This window comes from Ovis canadensis, chromosome 1, assembly GCF_042477335.2.
Source record: "Ovis canadensis isolate MfBH-ARS-UI-01 breed Bighorn chromosome 1, ARS-UI_OviCan_v2, whole genome shotgun sequence".
Classification (NCBI taxonomy): domain Eukaryota; kingdom Metazoa; phylum Chordata; class Mammalia; order Artiodactyla; family Bovidae; genus Ovis; species Ovis canadensis.
Window position 1 is genome coordinate 25,195,891 of NC_091245.1, and position 16,025 is coordinate 25,211,915.

The 16,025-nt window shown below is 41.9% G+C and overlaps 1 protein-coding gene and 1 non-coding gene across 2 annotated transcripts in view; both read right to left on the reverse strand.

The window, feature by feature from the left end:
- The window catches only part of AGBL4 (AGBL carboxypeptidase 4), a 1,455,026-nt gene extending 1,440,864 nt beyond the window's left edge, over positions 1 to 14,162 (reverse strand). Inside the window, exon 1 of the mRNA XM_069590969.1 lies at positions 13,957 to 14,162. Coding sequence (XP_069447070.1) covers positions 13,957 to 13,990 — 34 coding nt within the window. The 5' untranslated portion in view covers positions 13,991 to 14,162. The remainder of the gene's footprint in view (positions 1 to 13,956) is intronic.
- TRNAS-GGA (transfer RNA serine (anticodon GGA)) lies at positions 10,233 to 10,304 on the reverse strand. The gene has a single exon. It is a non-coding gene; the product is annotated as a tRNA-Ser (tRNA).
- Positions 14,163 to 16,025: the final 1,863 nt, after the last annotated feature.

The window sequence follows — 16,025 nt, forward strand, 5'->3', positions numbered from 1 at the left end:
AGAGATATCATTCCTTTTCTCCTTCACCTTTTGCTTCTCCTCTTTTCTCAACTATTTGTAAGCCCTCCTCAAAGAGACATTTTGCCCTTTCTCATTTCTTTTTCTTGGGGATGGTTTTGATTACCACCTCCTATACAATGTTACAAACCTCTGTCCATAGTTCTTCATGCATTCTGTCTAATGGATCTAATATCTTGAATCTATTTGTCACTTCCACTGTATAATTGTAAGAGATTTGATTTGGGTCATACCTGAATGGTCTAGTGGTTTTCCCTACTTTCTTCCATTTAAGTCTGAATTTTGCAATAAGGAGTTCATGATCTGAGCCACAGTCAGCTCCCAGGCTGGTTTTTGCTGACTGTATAGAGCTTCTCCATCTTCAGCTGCAAAGAACATAATCAATCTGATTTCAGTATTGACCATCTGGTGATGTCCGTGTGTAAAGTCGTCTCTTGTGTTGTTGGAAGAGGGTGTTTTCTACAACCAGTGCGTTCTCTTGGCAAAACTCTGTTAGCCTTTGCACTGCTTCATTTTGTACTCCAAGGCCCAAACTTGCCTTTTACACCAGGTATCGCTTGACTTCCCAGTTTTGCATTCCAGTTCCCTATGATGAAAAAGACATTTTTTTTTGGTGTTAGTTCTAAAAGGTCTTGTAGGTCTTCATAGAACCGTTCAACTTCAGCTTATTCAGTGACTGAGGCATAGACTTGGATTACTGTGATACTGAATGGTTCGCCTTGGAAACGAACAGAGATCATTCTGTTGTTTTTGAGACTGCATCCAAGTACTGCATTTCATACTCTTTTGTTGACTATGAGGACTACTCCATTTCTTCTAAGGGATTCTTGCCCACAGTAGTAGATGTAATGGTCATCTGAATTAAATTCACCCCTTTCTGTCCATCTTAGTTCACTGATTCCTAAAATGTCAATGTTCATTCTTGCCATCTCCTGTTTGACCACTTCCAATTTACCTTGACTCATGGACCTAACATTCCAGGTTCCTATGCAATATTGTTCTTTACAGCATCAGACTTCCATCACCAGTCACATTCAAAACTGGGTGGTTACTTTTGCTTTGGCTCAGCCTCTTCATTCTTTCCTGAACTATTTCTCCACTCTTCTCCAGTAGCATATGGGCACCTACTGACTGAGGAGTTCATCTTTCAGTGTCATATCTTTTTGCCTTTTCATACTGTTCATGGAGTTCTCAAGGCAAGAAAACTGAAGGGGTTTGCCATTCTCTTCTCCAGTGGACCACATTTTATCAGAACTCTCCATCATGACCCATCCATCTTGGGTGGCCTTACGTGGCAGGGCTCATAGTTTCATTGAATTAAATGAGGCTGTCATCCATGTGATCAGTTTGGTTTGTTTTCTGTGATTGCAGTTTTCATTCTGTCTGTCCTGATGATGGATAAGGATAAGAGGCTTGTGGAAGCATCCTGATAGGAGGGACTGGCAGTGGGGAAGTCTGGGTCTGCTCTGATGGGTGGCGCCATGCTCAGTAAATCTTTAATCCAATTTTCTGTTAATTGATGGGGCTGTGTTCCCTCCCTGTAGTCTGGCCTGAGGCCAAACTATGGTAGAAGTAATAGCAGTAATGGTGACCTTCTTCAAAAGGACTTATGCCAGCATCCACCAGGGCTCCCAGGACTGTTGTATTCAGTGCCCCTGACCCAGTGGCAGGACACTGTCGACCCATGCTGCCACTGGAGACTCCTGGATATTCACAGGCAAGTCTGGCTCAACCTCTTGTGGGGGTCACTGCTCCTTTCTCCTGGGTCCTGGTGTGTACAAAGTTTTGTCTGTGCCCTCCAAGAGTCTATTTCCCCAGTCCATGGGGTCACAAAAAGTCAGACAGGACTGAGTGACTTTCACTTTCACCTTTTTAGTGATACAGAGTTCTATTAATTTTCTGTTGACCAAACATGATACAATGGTATTAAGTGAGTAATAGTTATAGTCACTCCAGTATTCTTGCCTGGAGAATCCCAGGGATGGCGGAGCCTGGTGGGCTGCCATCTATGGCATCGCACAGAGTTGGACACAACTGAAGCGACTTAGCAGCAGTAGTTATAGTCACAATGTAAAAGGTGTTTACCAGTTTTCATAGTCAATAGCCAGACAAAAAATAAAAGTAATTACAATTGCAAGCCATAAAGGGAACATGATTAATTTCAGTTCAGTTCAGTTCAGTTGCTCAGTCATGTCAAACTCTTTGTGACCCCATGAATCACAGCACGCCAGGCCTCCCTGTCCATCACCAACTCCTGAAGATCACTCAGACTCACACCCATCGAGTCTGTGATGCCATCCAACCATCTCATCCTCTGTCGTCCCCTTCTCCTCCTGCCCCCAATCTCTCCCAGGATCAGAGTCTTTTCCAATAAGTCAACTCTTCGCATGAGGTGGCCAAAGTACTGGAGCTTCAGCTTTAGCATCATTCCTTCCAAAGAAATCCCAGGGCTGATCTCCTTCAGAATGGACTGGTTGGATCTCCTTGCAGTCCAAGGGACCCTCAAGAGTCTTCTCCAACACCACAGTTCAAACGCAATAATTCTTCGGTGCTCAGCCTTCTTCACAGTCCAGCTCTCACATCCATACATGACCACAGGAAAAATCATAGCCTTGACTAGGCTGACCTTTGTCGGCAAAGTAATGTCTCTGCCTTTTTCGGCAAAGTAATGTCTCTGCTTTTGAATATACTATCTAGGTTGGTCATAACTTTTCTTCCAAGGAGTAAGTGTCTTTTAATTTCATGGCTGCAGTCACCATCTGCAGTGATTTTGGAGCCCCCCAAAATAAAGTCAGCCACTGTTTCCACTGTTTCCCCATCTTTTTGCCATGAAGTGATGGGACCAGATGCCATGATCTTCGTTTTCTGAATGTTGAGCTTTAAGCCAACTTTTTCACTCTCCTCTTTCACTTTCATCAAGAGGCTCTTTAGTTCCTCTTCACTTTCTGCCATTAGGGTGGTGTCATCTGCATATCTGAGGTTACTGATATTTCTTCCGGCAATCTTGATTCCAGCTTGTGCTTCTTCCAGTCCAGCTTTTCTCATGATGTACTCTGCATATAAGTTAAATAAGCAGGGTGACAATATACAGCCTTGACGCACTCCTTTTCCTATTTGGAACCAGTCTGTTGTTCCATGTCCAGTTCTAACTGCTGCTTCCTGACCTGCATACAGGTTTCTCAAGAGGCAGGTCAGGTGGTCTGGTATTCCCATCTCTTTCAGAATTTTCCACAGTTTATTGTGATCCACACAGTCAAAGGCTTTGGCATAGTCAATAAAGCAGAAGTAGATGTTTTTCTGGAACTCTCTTGCTTTTTCCATGATCCAGCGGATGTTGGCAATTTGATCTCTGGTTCCTCTGCCTTTTCTAAAACCAGCTTGAACATCAGGGAGTTCACGGTTCATGCATTGCTGAAGTCTGGCTTGGAGAATTTTGAGCCTTACTTTACTAGCATGTGAGATGTAATTACATACAATCTGAGGGAGTCAAGCAGAGTGATGTGTAAGAGGAAGTCCAAATACGTACATGTTTTCATCCATCCAGGCAGACTATGTCTTTTGGTTCCTGTATTTAATTCATTAACATTCAAGGTAATTATTAATCTGTATTATTCTATTACCACTTTCTTAATTGTTTTGGGTTTATTTTCTGTAGGCCTTTTCCTTGTCTTGTGTTTCCTGCCTAGAGAAGTTCCTTTAACATCTATTATAAAGCTGGTTTAATGGTGTTGAATTCTCTTAACTTTTGCTTGTCTGGTAAGGTTTTGATTCAGTCTGCTGTGGGGTCACTGCTCCTCTCCTCTGAGTCCTGGTGCATGAAAATTTTGTTTGTGCCCTCTAAGACTTGAGTCTCTGTTTCCCTCAGTCCTCTGGAGGGCCTAAAAGCAAATATTGCTGCCTGTCAAGGCCAGATTCCTTGGGGATTCCCAGTCCCTTTGCCGGATCCCCAGGCTGGGTAACCTGACGTGGGGTTCAGAACAATAGCATAAGAAGTTCTTTGGTATTATTGTTCTCCAGTCTGTGGGTCACCCACCCAACGAGTATGGTATTCAATTTTATTGTGATTACACCCCACCTACCATCTCACTGAAGCTTCTTCTTTGCCATTGGATGTGGGGTATCTTTTTTGGGTGGGTTCCAGTGTCCTCTTATTGATGGTTGTTCAACAGCTAGTTGCAATTTTGGTGCTCTCATAGGTGGAGATGAGTGTATGTCCTTCTACTCTGCCATCTTGAACCAGAAGCAAATATTATTCTTAACAATGAACATCTGAAAGCACTTCCTCTAAGATCAGAAACTAGACAAGGATACCCTCTCTTGCCACTCTTGTTCAACATAATTTGGAAAGTCCTAGCCGCAACAATCAGAGAAGAAAAAGAAATAAAAGGAATACAAATTGGAAAAGAAGAAGTAAAACTGTCACTGTTTGCAGAGACATGATATTATACATAGAATATCCTAAAGATGCTACTAGAAAACTACTAGAGCTAATCAATGAATTTAATAAAGTTAAATTAAGACACAGAAATCTCTTGCTTTCCTATATACTAACAATGAAAGATCAGTAACAGAAACCAAGGAAATGATCCCACTTACCATCACAACAAAAAGAATAAAATACCTAGGAATGAACCTACCTAAGGAGGCAAAGGACTTGTACTTAGCAAACTATAAGATACTAATGAAAGAAATCAAGATGACACAGATAGATATACCATGTTCTTGGACTGGAAGAATCAACATTGTGAAAATGACTTTACTACACAAAGGAAGCTGTAGATTCAATGCAATCCTTAGCAAATTACCAATGGCATTATTCACAGAATTAGAACAAAAAATTTTACAATTTGTATGGAAGTACTAAAGACCCTGAACAGCAAAGATGGTTTCAAGAAAGAAAAACACAACTGAAGGAATCAGACTCCCTGAACTCAGACTATACTACAAAGCTAAAGTCACCAAAACACTATGGTACTGGAACAAAAACAGAAATATGAATGAGTAATTTTTAAAATTAATAACATAGTCCACAGCATAGTGATTTCTTCTGCAAAGTCTGACATAGAGATTAATATCTTCAAATGAATGATTTCTAAGACTTCTGAAAAAAGGCAAGTAAACTGTAATGGTTGGCAGATTGTTTTTCCCATTCCTTTACAACAAATCTCAGGTATTTTTCCATAACATTGTTGAAAGTTTTTATTTAGGAATTTCCAATCCTACATAAAAATTTTTATTCTTATATAAAATTCTAGGCATCTTTGCATTTGCTTGCTTTGCTTTCCTTCAATTGACATGTAAGTACATTATTTTGAAAGTTTATTTAGAGTCAAATATTCACAATCAATATTTCTCAAAAATATATGACAAATAAAAACTTCTCCCTTTACAGTTTGCAAAAAAAAAGAAAAATTTCTCTGAACCCATTAAATAAATGGAGTATATAAAAAGTAAAAATTATCATATTCCCATATGGTAAAAATCATTAATGAATTATCACAAGCTTTCATAGTTGAGATAATTTTTTATTATCAAAAAAATCAAATTCTGTTAAGAATGAAAATTCTTCTTAAATCAATACTAAAATTAACACTTGCTCCATTGGTGAAATTTAACAATTAATACAAATATTCTGAAACTCATAGAAGACTGTGCTGTTCTTAAATGATTTGAAGATAAAGCTATGATTTTGTTAAGAATATGTATCAAAGTATTAGCATCCTTCTAACTGAATGCTATAGTTCTCTAGTATCTCTCCTTGAAAATGACCCTGAGCCAAGATACTGAAAGTGAAAGTGAAGGTCACTCAGTCATGTCCGACTTTTTGCAACCCCATGGACTGGACTGGACAGAATTCTCCAGGCCAGAATAATGAAGTAGGTAGTCTTTCCCTTTTCCAGGGGATCTTCCCAACCCAGGGATCAAACCCAGGTCTCCCGCATTGAAGGCTGAATCTTTACCAGCTGAGCCACCTGGGAAGCCCAAGAATACTGGAGTTGGTAGCCTATCCCTTCTCCAGGGGATCTTCCCAAACCAGGAATAGAACCAGGATCTCCAGCATTACAGGTAGATTCTTTACCAGCTGAGCTACCAGGGAAGCCCAAGATACTGAAACTGAAGCCAAATGCAACATTCGTAGATCTCAGAAATACAGATATTATCAGAGTTCCTTAGAAGAAATAAGCACGTAAACATCATGGAAACAAAAGGTGTTTTCTGTTCCAAAACTTTTGGGATTTTTCATAAAGCTCAGCACAATGATGTTACAAAAGATAAAAACATGACAAAAAATAACCTGAAATTTTAAAATTTTGTTTTTTAAATAAATTTATTTATTTTAATTGGAGGTTAATTACTTTACAATATTGTACTGGTTTTCCCATACATCAACATGTATCTGCCACAGGTATACACGTGTTCCCCATCCTGAACCCCCATCCCTCCTCCCTCCCTGTACCATCCCTCTGGGTCGTCCCAGTGCACCATCTTAAAAAGGATAAAATTATATCAGTCCACAGTCCCTCTTCTATAATTCCAAAATCCTTAAGTCTCTAAAAATAGTCATTTTTGTTCACAACTTTAGTGCCAAAACTAATCTGCTAGTAAAACTTAAATTGATGTGAAGCTATTCATAAATTTAATTCAATTGGTGTGAATATAATTAATGTGTTTGATTATAGGGCACTTTCCCATACTTCACTGGAAGTGTTTTGTAACAAACAGTACATAAGAAATGCATAGGTATATAAGCCATTACATAACACAATACTGCCTTTCCATAATAAAAAATAATCTGAATTCTGAAACATATTTGCATGCAAGGCTACCCTATAGGAGACTGTAAACCTGGATTTCCTCTTCTTTTAAAGGTGATTTTACTAGTAAGTCTTTAGGAAAAGGCACACAAACACATACACACACACATACATGTACACTCACCAACTAAGCTATCATTTCTTTGAGGGTATAAACATTCTGCACTTTCCATACGGTATCTCTGTCACCTGAAAAGTAGGTGTTACTATCCCAAATTTACAAATAAGGAAACTAAAGTCAAAAAAACATATACTTTGCCCAACTATTTAAAAAAGATAGAAAACATTATTCTCATTTCTAAGGGTTTTTAAATTTTCAATATTCTGTCTATAGATAATTTCAGATAATGTAAAGCTGCTTTTTAAAAACAACCCATTTTGTTCACAGAAAAAGTGATCAAGGTTCAGGTCACTTTAACAGACTGCATCATTCTAAAATTTCTGCTGTACATTGGCCAAAAAAATACCCAACAAACTTGGCAATAAAAGAAAACCAATTATTTTAGCAGGTACTTAGAACAAAAGCTTTCTTAATGATAGCTAGAAAGGCAGAAGACTCTGAGAAACTGAAGCGGGTACAATCTAGCCTGAGACTAATACCTCTACCTTTAGTTATCAATAAAGTATCTTTGTAGAGTTATTAATAGTCAAATTTTTGGATAGGAAGAAAAATTCTAAACAATGTCCTTATTTTAAAGTATAATATTTACAAGAGAAAATTCCTTCTGGAAATCTGACCATCTTATAGAACTGGGTGTGTACTTATCCCTCGATCACGTTCTACTCTTTGCAACCCCATGGACTATAGCCTGCTAGACGGATTCTCTAGGCAAGAATAATGGCGTGCATAGCCATGGATTTTCCCAACCCAGGGACTGAATCACAGTCTCCTGCATTGCAGACAGTCTTTACTGTCTGAGCCACCAAGGAAGCCATTTATGGAGACACCCGCATGCTTTAAAAAAGTATGTATCTCTTCTCTCCTTCAGGAAATTCCTCAAAATTCACCTTATACAGAGACTTGTCCCATCACACACAGTTTAGCTAACAATTCTATATTTTCCAAAACTTGATGTCTGCCTTTATTCTGATAGAATATCAATTGTGCTAATGAAGAAAATGAAAAGAAATGTTTCATACCAATCACTGTATGTTTAAAGCATGATTTTATTTGTAAAGTACATCAGTTCAGTTCAGATAAGTTCAGTCACTCAGTCGTGTCTGACTCTTTGTGACCCCATGGACTGCAACATGCCAGGCCTCCCTGTCCATCACCAACTCCAAGAGTTTACTAAAACTCATGTCCATTGATGCGGTGATACCACCCAACCATCTCATCCTCTATCGTCCCCTTCTCCTCCTTCCCTCAATCTTTACCAGCATCAGGGTCTTTTCAAATGAGTAAGCTCTTCGCATCAGGTGGCCAAAGTATTGGAGTTTCAGCTTCAACATCAGTCCTTCCAATGAACACCCAGGACTGATCTCCTTTAGGATGGACTGGTTGGATCTCCTTGCAGACCAAGGGACTCTCAAGTGGCTTCTCCAACACCACAGTTCAAAAGCATCAATTCTTCAGCTCTCAGCTTTCTTTATAGTCCAATTCTCACATCAATACATGACTACTGGTGAAACCATAGCCTTGACTAGACAGACCTTTGTTGGCAAAGTATGTCTCTGCTTTTTAATATGATGTCTAGGTTGGTCATAACTTTCCTTCCAAGGAGTAAGTGTCTTTTAATTTCATGGCTTCAATCACCATCTGCAGTGATTTTGGAGCCCCAAAAAATAAAGTCCACCACTGTTTCCACTGTTTCTCCATCTATTTGCCACGAAGTGATGGGACTGGATGCCATGATCTTTTTTTCTGAATGTTGCACTTTAAACTAACATTTTCACTCTCCTCTTTCACTTTCATCAAGAGGCTTTTTAGTTCTTCACTTTCTGCTATAAGAGTGGTGTCATCTGCATATCTGAGGTTATTGATAGTTCTCCCGGCAATCTTGATTCCAGCTTGTGCTTCTTCCAGCCCAGTGTTTCTCATGATGTACGCTGCATAGAAGTTAAATAAGCAGGGTGACAATATACAGACTTGATGTACTCCTTTCCTAATTTGGAAAAAGTCTGTTGCTCCATGTCCAGTTCTAACTGCTGCTTCTTGACCTGATACAGATTTCTCAAGAGGCAGGTCAGGTGGTCTGGTATTCCCATCTCTTTCAGAATTTTCCACAGTTTATTGTGATCCACATAGGCAAAGGCTTTGGCATAGTCAATAAAGCAGAAATAGATGTTTTTCTGGAACTCTCTTGCTTTTTCCATGATCCAACAGATGTTAGCAATTTGATCTCTGGTCCTCTGCCTTTTCTAAAACCAGGTTGAACATCTGGAAGTTCACGGTTCATGTATTGCTGAAGCCTGGCTTGGAGAATTTTGAGCATTACTTTCCTAGTGTGTGAGATGAGTGCAATTGTGCAGTAGTTTGAGCATTCTTTGACATTGCCTTTCTTTGGGATTGGAATGAAAACTGACCTTTTTCAGTCCTGTGGCCACTGCTGAGTTTTCCAAATTTGCTGTCATATTGAGTGCAGCACTTTCACAATGCAGCACTTTCACAGTGTTGTCTTTTAGGATTTGAAATAGCTCAACTGGAATTCCATCATCTCCACTAGCTTTGTTCATAGTGATGCTTCCTAAGGCCCACTTGACTTCACATTCCAGGATGTCTGGCTCTAGGTGAGTGATCACACCATCGTGATTATCTGGGTCATGAAGATCTTTTTTGTACAATTCTTCTGTGTATTCTTGCCACCTCTTCTTAATATCTTCTGCTTCTGTTAAGCCCATAGCATTTCTGTCCTTTATCGAGACCATCTTTGTGTGAAATGTTCCCTTGGTATCTCTACTTGAAGAGATCTCTAGTCTTTCCCATTCTATTGTTTTCCTCTATTTCTTTGCACTGATCATTGAGGAAGGCTTTCTTATCTCTCCTTGCTCTTCTTTGGAACTCTGCATTCAAATGAGTATATCTTTCCTTTCTCCTTTACTTTTGGCTTCTCTTCTTTTCACAGCTATTTGTAAGGCCTCCTCAGACAGCCATGTTGCTTTTTTGCATTTCTTTTTCTTGGGGATGGTCTTGCTCCCTGTCTCCTGTTCGATGTCATGAACCTCCATCCATAGTTCATCAGGCACTCTGTCTATCAGATCTAGTCCCTTAAATCTATTTCTTGTTTCCACTGTATATGTACAGTACATACATATATAAGTGAAAGTGAAAGTGAAGTCGCTCAGTCGTGTCCGACTCTTTGCGACCCCATGGACTGTAGCCTACCAGGCTCCTCCCTCCATGGGATTCTCCAGGCAAGAGTACTGGAGTGGGTTGCCATTTCCTTCTCCAGGGGGATCTTCCCAACCCAGGGATCAAACCCGGGTCTCCTGCATTCCAGGCAGACGCTTTAACCTCTGAGCCACCAGGGAATATATATTACATCTGAGTTTTTGTATTCAAACTTCAGCAGAATTAAGGAAATACCATTTACTGCACTCTCTCTACCAAAGACACCTATACTGCAAATATTACCTGCATTTTACAGACGAGGAAACTTTAAGATCAGAAATTTTGAATCTGAGGTCCACATCTAGTAAGTTACAGAAACATGATTTATACAAGGATTTGAGCCCCAGTTCTTTCCACTTCACTTTGTGAACGTATGCTTAGCTTGGAAAGTTTTCTGTAGGGAAGGAATTTTCATCATAGCTATTATTTCGTCAGTATACAATATGTTGCCATAGAAACAGAAGGCCAAGTAATGAATCCAGATAATGTCAAAAATAGCCAAAGAACTGTAATTGTACATTAATTATTTGCAGATTGAGCAAGTTGTTTAACTTCTCTGTGCCAAAACTTCTTCACATATTAAATAAAGATAATACTTTAGAGTGTAGCTATGATGTTGAAGTAGATTAAAACATTTAAAGCACTTAGTACAATGTCTCATACATAAACACTGCATAAATGTCAGCTACTGCTCTTGAGATGAGAAATCACCAGATATACATATTTTGTACCAGGTGTCTCCAGAGAGCAATAGCTGGACACCCAATTCAAAGACAAACAATCCTACACTGGTTTGTGATCTATGACATGGTCTAGTGGGAAAAGGTGATGTGTGTCAATTAGATTCTCTCTCAGGAGTCTGACTTAAGAAAAAGACTGAGCCAGTTATTAGTGATTTAGAAGTTAGTTTGGCTCATACCATCATCAGTTTCCTCTTATCAGGGACATGTATGGATGTGAGAGTTGGACCATAAAGAAGACTGAGTGCTGAAGAATTGTTGCTTTTGAACTGTGGTGTTGGAGAAGACTCTTGAGAGTCCCTTGGACTGCACGGAGATCAAATCAGTTAATCCTAAAGGAAATAGACCCTGAATATTCATTGGAAGGACTGATGCTGAAGCTGAAAATCTAATCCTTTGGCCACCTAATGAGAAGAGCTAACTCAGAAAAGATGATGATGCTGGGAAAGACTGAAGGCAGGAGGAAAAGGGGACAACAGAGACAAGATGGTTGAATGGCACCACCGACTCAATGGACATAAATTGGAGCAAGAAGCTTCAGGAGATGGTGAAGGATGGGGAAGCCTGGCATGCTTCAGTTGAAGGGGTCACAAAGAGACACGCCTGAGTGGCTGAAGAACAACAACAATGATGCTAAGTATGCTCTAAATCTAGCTCTTCAGTCTTCCTTTTTATATCACTTGGCAGCATTCAAGCTGTTGAACATGCCACAAACATTCTTTTGCCTGTTCTCTTTACTCTATCTCTTTAGAATGCACTGAAATACTGTAACTGCTCAACACTTCATCCCAAGCTGCTTCTCTTTACACTCTTTACCCTCCCTTTAGGCAATTTCATCCTCACTCATGGTTTCACGAATTAACTCCATGCTACTCCATACTTTTATTGTATTTCAACTCCCTTGCCAATCTCTCCACTTACTGGATAACTCAAAGATATCTCAGATTCCATTTGTCCAAAACCAAACACATGATCTTCCCTCTCAAACCCAGCCAAGATCCCTTTCAGGACTCCCTATCTCCATAATGGCATCACCAACTATTCAGCTGCACAAACTAAAAAATTAGAAGTACACTTTGATACATCCTTCCCCTGGATCCCCATCTTTCACTAAGTCCTATTAATTTTGCCTTTTAAACATTTCTCAATCCCTTCCCTCCATTTTTGGATTTTTGACCAAAATTCTAATCCTAGCCTTTAAGGCCCTGCAAGATCTGCTTCAGCTTACCTCTTTTGTCTTTCTATTGCCCTAAGTGCAGCCACACTTGTCTCCTTTCAGTTCTTTAAATATAATACATCATGTTTCCTCCTACCTTAGGGTATTTGCACATGGTTTCCCTCTTCCTGGACCACTCTTTGCCCATCTCTTCATTTATTCAATCTCTATTATATCTCAAGTAAAATTTCACTTCCTCAGAGAAACTCCTTGAACATCTAGACAATATCAGGTCATTTAGTCATTAATTTAAAAAATATTTATTAATAACTACACAAGGTATGGTTCTAGGAATATGGAATTAATAAACACAAGACAGACCCTTGCCTTCATGGATCCTATATTCTAGAGGAATGAGGCAGTAAGCAATAAAAATACTAAATAGATTAAACTATATGTGTGAAGGCAGTAAATCTATGGGAGGAAAGAAAAGAAAAAAGAATAAGGTAAGAGAATCACAAGCAGGGAGTTTTCAGTGCTTAATTTGATGCCTAGAGAATAGCTGGCACTAAAACATGTGTTGGGTGGAGTATGAAAAAGGGAATAAGCATGTTCAAGTTGAGGGAGCTTAAACTATAAAATAAGTAGAAGAATTACTTGGTACAAGAACAGAAATGCCATGAAAGAAAGACAAACCATGCAGGTCTTAAGAGGAAATGGTCTCTTAAATCATTCTTGATGGCTTTTTAACAGATTCCAGTTTCAGTCACTGTATGGTCATAGCATAACCACAACCTCCCTCCCCTACCCCCAGAGGGCTGGATAATTAAAGTGGTCACTCTTATAACCAAAATACCCCATCAGGACACATATACAAAATTATGGATACCACTCCATCACCCACCACCATACATTTCACCAAAGCCACTGCTTTTCTATACACACACACACACACACACACACACACACACACACAGCTATCACTTTGATGCTCCAGTTCTTCAGTTCCCAATCCTTCTTAGGGACAAACCATCTCCCACGTACACAGGACTGTAAAAGCCCTTTCTCTCTTCTATGACCCTGTAAAGCTTAGGACATTATCTCTCCAAGCTAGCCAAATTAACAAGGCAGTCCCCTCAGGAACAGAATCCTAGGTCTCCTTGCCTGTTAGTCTCCCTGCACTTTAAAGACTAGCTTCCACCCACATAAAAGTGAATGTGCATCCCTTTGTAATTCTGAATGACCTTCAAGATTACTGACCCCATACACACCCACACTCAGGCTCCAGCCTCCTGTGATAGGGTTTTGAAGGGCTGGGTGTCCCCTCAAGCCTCTTGTCCTCTTAAGGACTCATATGAGGATTTGCATACTTTCTCTGTGACAGGGTGACCCTCAGTCACTACACTTCCCTGAAGCACAAATACTCATATATCCCTTCCATGGCACTGCCTGAAACTAAAGTAACACTCCTACTTAACCTGCCTCCTCAGAATCAGAGTCCCTCTCCCTTTAGAGGACCCTCCCATAGCCAACAGGATTGTGTTCAACCCCTCCTGTGATGCAGCCTACCCCCTACAATCAGCCCCTATCACAGGTGCCCCTCCGGAGGGGAGTCGTCTTCCCTGGGGTCCCAGCCCTTTCTCAGCCAGTGTTCACTCCAAAGAGTGCACACACTCTCATACACTCCTGCGACGCCTCGACTGCGCGGCCTCTGCCCAGACACTCAAAGGGGTGTGCTCCTCCCTTGACCCTTGACCCCGAGGTCATAACCTCACCGCGCAAACACAGAGGGTGCCTCTTCAGGAGTAGCGCCAGGCCCAAGTCCCCTGTCCCCTGGGGCCCAGGACAGCGTCGTGCTGCCTCAGCACTTCCCCCTGATCGACCGCCCCCACAGACCTGCCTCAGGCGCCGTCTGGCTCCGCTCCGCCATTTTTTGTTGTCGTTCCGCCTCTGAGCCCACGCGAAAATTGCCGGGCCGTGGGGAGCGGGCGACAGGATCCTCCGGCTGACAGGAGCTCCCTCAGGAAGACGCTGCGCGACGGTTACCAGGGCAACGGGCAGCCGGCGTGTAGACGGCCGGCGCGTGGCGCGTGGCGCGTGGCGGGGGGGCGGGGTGGGAGCGAGCGTGCGTCCGAGGCCCCGCCCCCTCGGGATGAACCCTTTGCCTGGCGGGCTTTCTGCCCGGCTGGGACTCCGCGGAGCATTTTCCCTGCAACCCGGCCACCGCGTCCTGACAACTGAGCATGCTCGGCCGCCGCTGAGACGCCGGGGACTTGGTCCTCTGGGGTCGCGCTCTCACGGCGCGCAAGCAGGTGCACGTGCTGACCGAAGAGCTGAATGGTCTGGCTTTCCTGTGGCTAGTGCTCAACTTTGAGAGTTGGGGACAGATTTCTCAATTTCCCAGCGCTTCTCCCTGCCGTGTGCCTGGCCCTGATCAAGGTGCTGAATAACTTGTGTCTTCAAGTGGAAAGCCCTGAGAATAATTATGCGCCCATCCCACCCCAAACACGTGGAGTACTAACGGGATGGCCTCCTAGCCTCTCTACATCAGCATTAGCCCCCAACTGTAGCAAAGGCTTCACTTTCCTCAGTTTCGCTAGTCTTGTTTAGTCTTTTTTGAAGGGTAAATCATGCCGGTCTCTTGAGATGCCATGGATGGTAGCCCATCAGGCCCCTCAGTCCTTGGAATTTCCCAGGCAAGAATACTGGAACGAGTTGCCATTTCCTTCTCCAGGGATCTTCCTGACTCAAGATTGGAACCTGTGTCTCCTGCTTTGGCAGACAAATTCTTTACCACTGAGCCACTTGGGAAGCCTAGTCTACCTCTCAGAATAACCAGGGTGCTCTTTCCCGTTTCTGCTAACCGTAACTACCTTCTAAGACCAAACTAGAACCTTATTCTTTATTGAATTGCTCTGTCCCCACCACCGGAGAAGGCAATGGCACCCCACTCCAGTACTCTTGCCTGGAAAATCCCATGGGCGGAGGACCCTGGTAGGCTGCAGTCCATGGGATCGCGAAGAGTCGGACACGACTGAGCGACTTCACTTTCACTTTTCACTTTCATGCACTGGAGAAGGAAATGGCAACCCGCTCCAGTGTTCTTGCCTGGAGAATCCCAGGGACGGGAGAGCCTGGTGGGCTGCCGTCTATGGGGTCGCACAGAGTCGGACACGACTGAAGCGACTTAGCAGTCCCCCCACTGTCACCTGTGCATTCGTGTCCGAACATTTACAATGCATCATGCATTATTTACTTCTCTTTTCGTCACTTGACAGTGAGCTCCCTTATGCCTAGGGTCAGGTCTTTATCTTTGCATACTCCATAATACAGCATTGTGCTTGAGGCAAAGGAAGTGCTAAGTAAATGTTTATGGAATGAGAAGTTCCTAAGTTCACGCCTGCACATTCTTACCTGTTCTATTGAGCACTTAATTTTTTACCAAATACCTTGCTAGGTAGGCCGCTAGTCCTCCAGAAGCTCACAAAGAAAGAGAAAAGAGATAATGAATTTGATGGAGGTTAACTAGTCTTACAAGTGCTACAGGATTAGAGGGATGGAAATCTAACTTGAGGGAGATGGGGAGGAGATGGCTAAACAGTGAAAACTGCGAAAGGAAGTGGATACCCTAGCTGAGTCTTGAGGAATGACTAACTGCAAGCCAGGGAAGGGAGAGGAATAGCGTGCCAGGCGGAGGGAGCAGCACGTATCCAGGCACAGAGGGTGGGGATCATTGAAACTGCAAGAAGTCCAGTACTGCCCCGGTACAAACCGCACAGGGTAACGTGTTGTGTCTAAAGAAGTTCTTGTATAGTTAAGTGATTTCTTCTTTTGGGATCCCCAAAAGCAGAGCCTGAGGCAAGGACTTGAGTGCTAGTAATTTTGGGGGGAGGTAAGACTATGAAACAGAAATGAGGTATAGACAGTGAAAGAGGGAAGGGGAAAAAAAAAAAAAAACAAGAAAA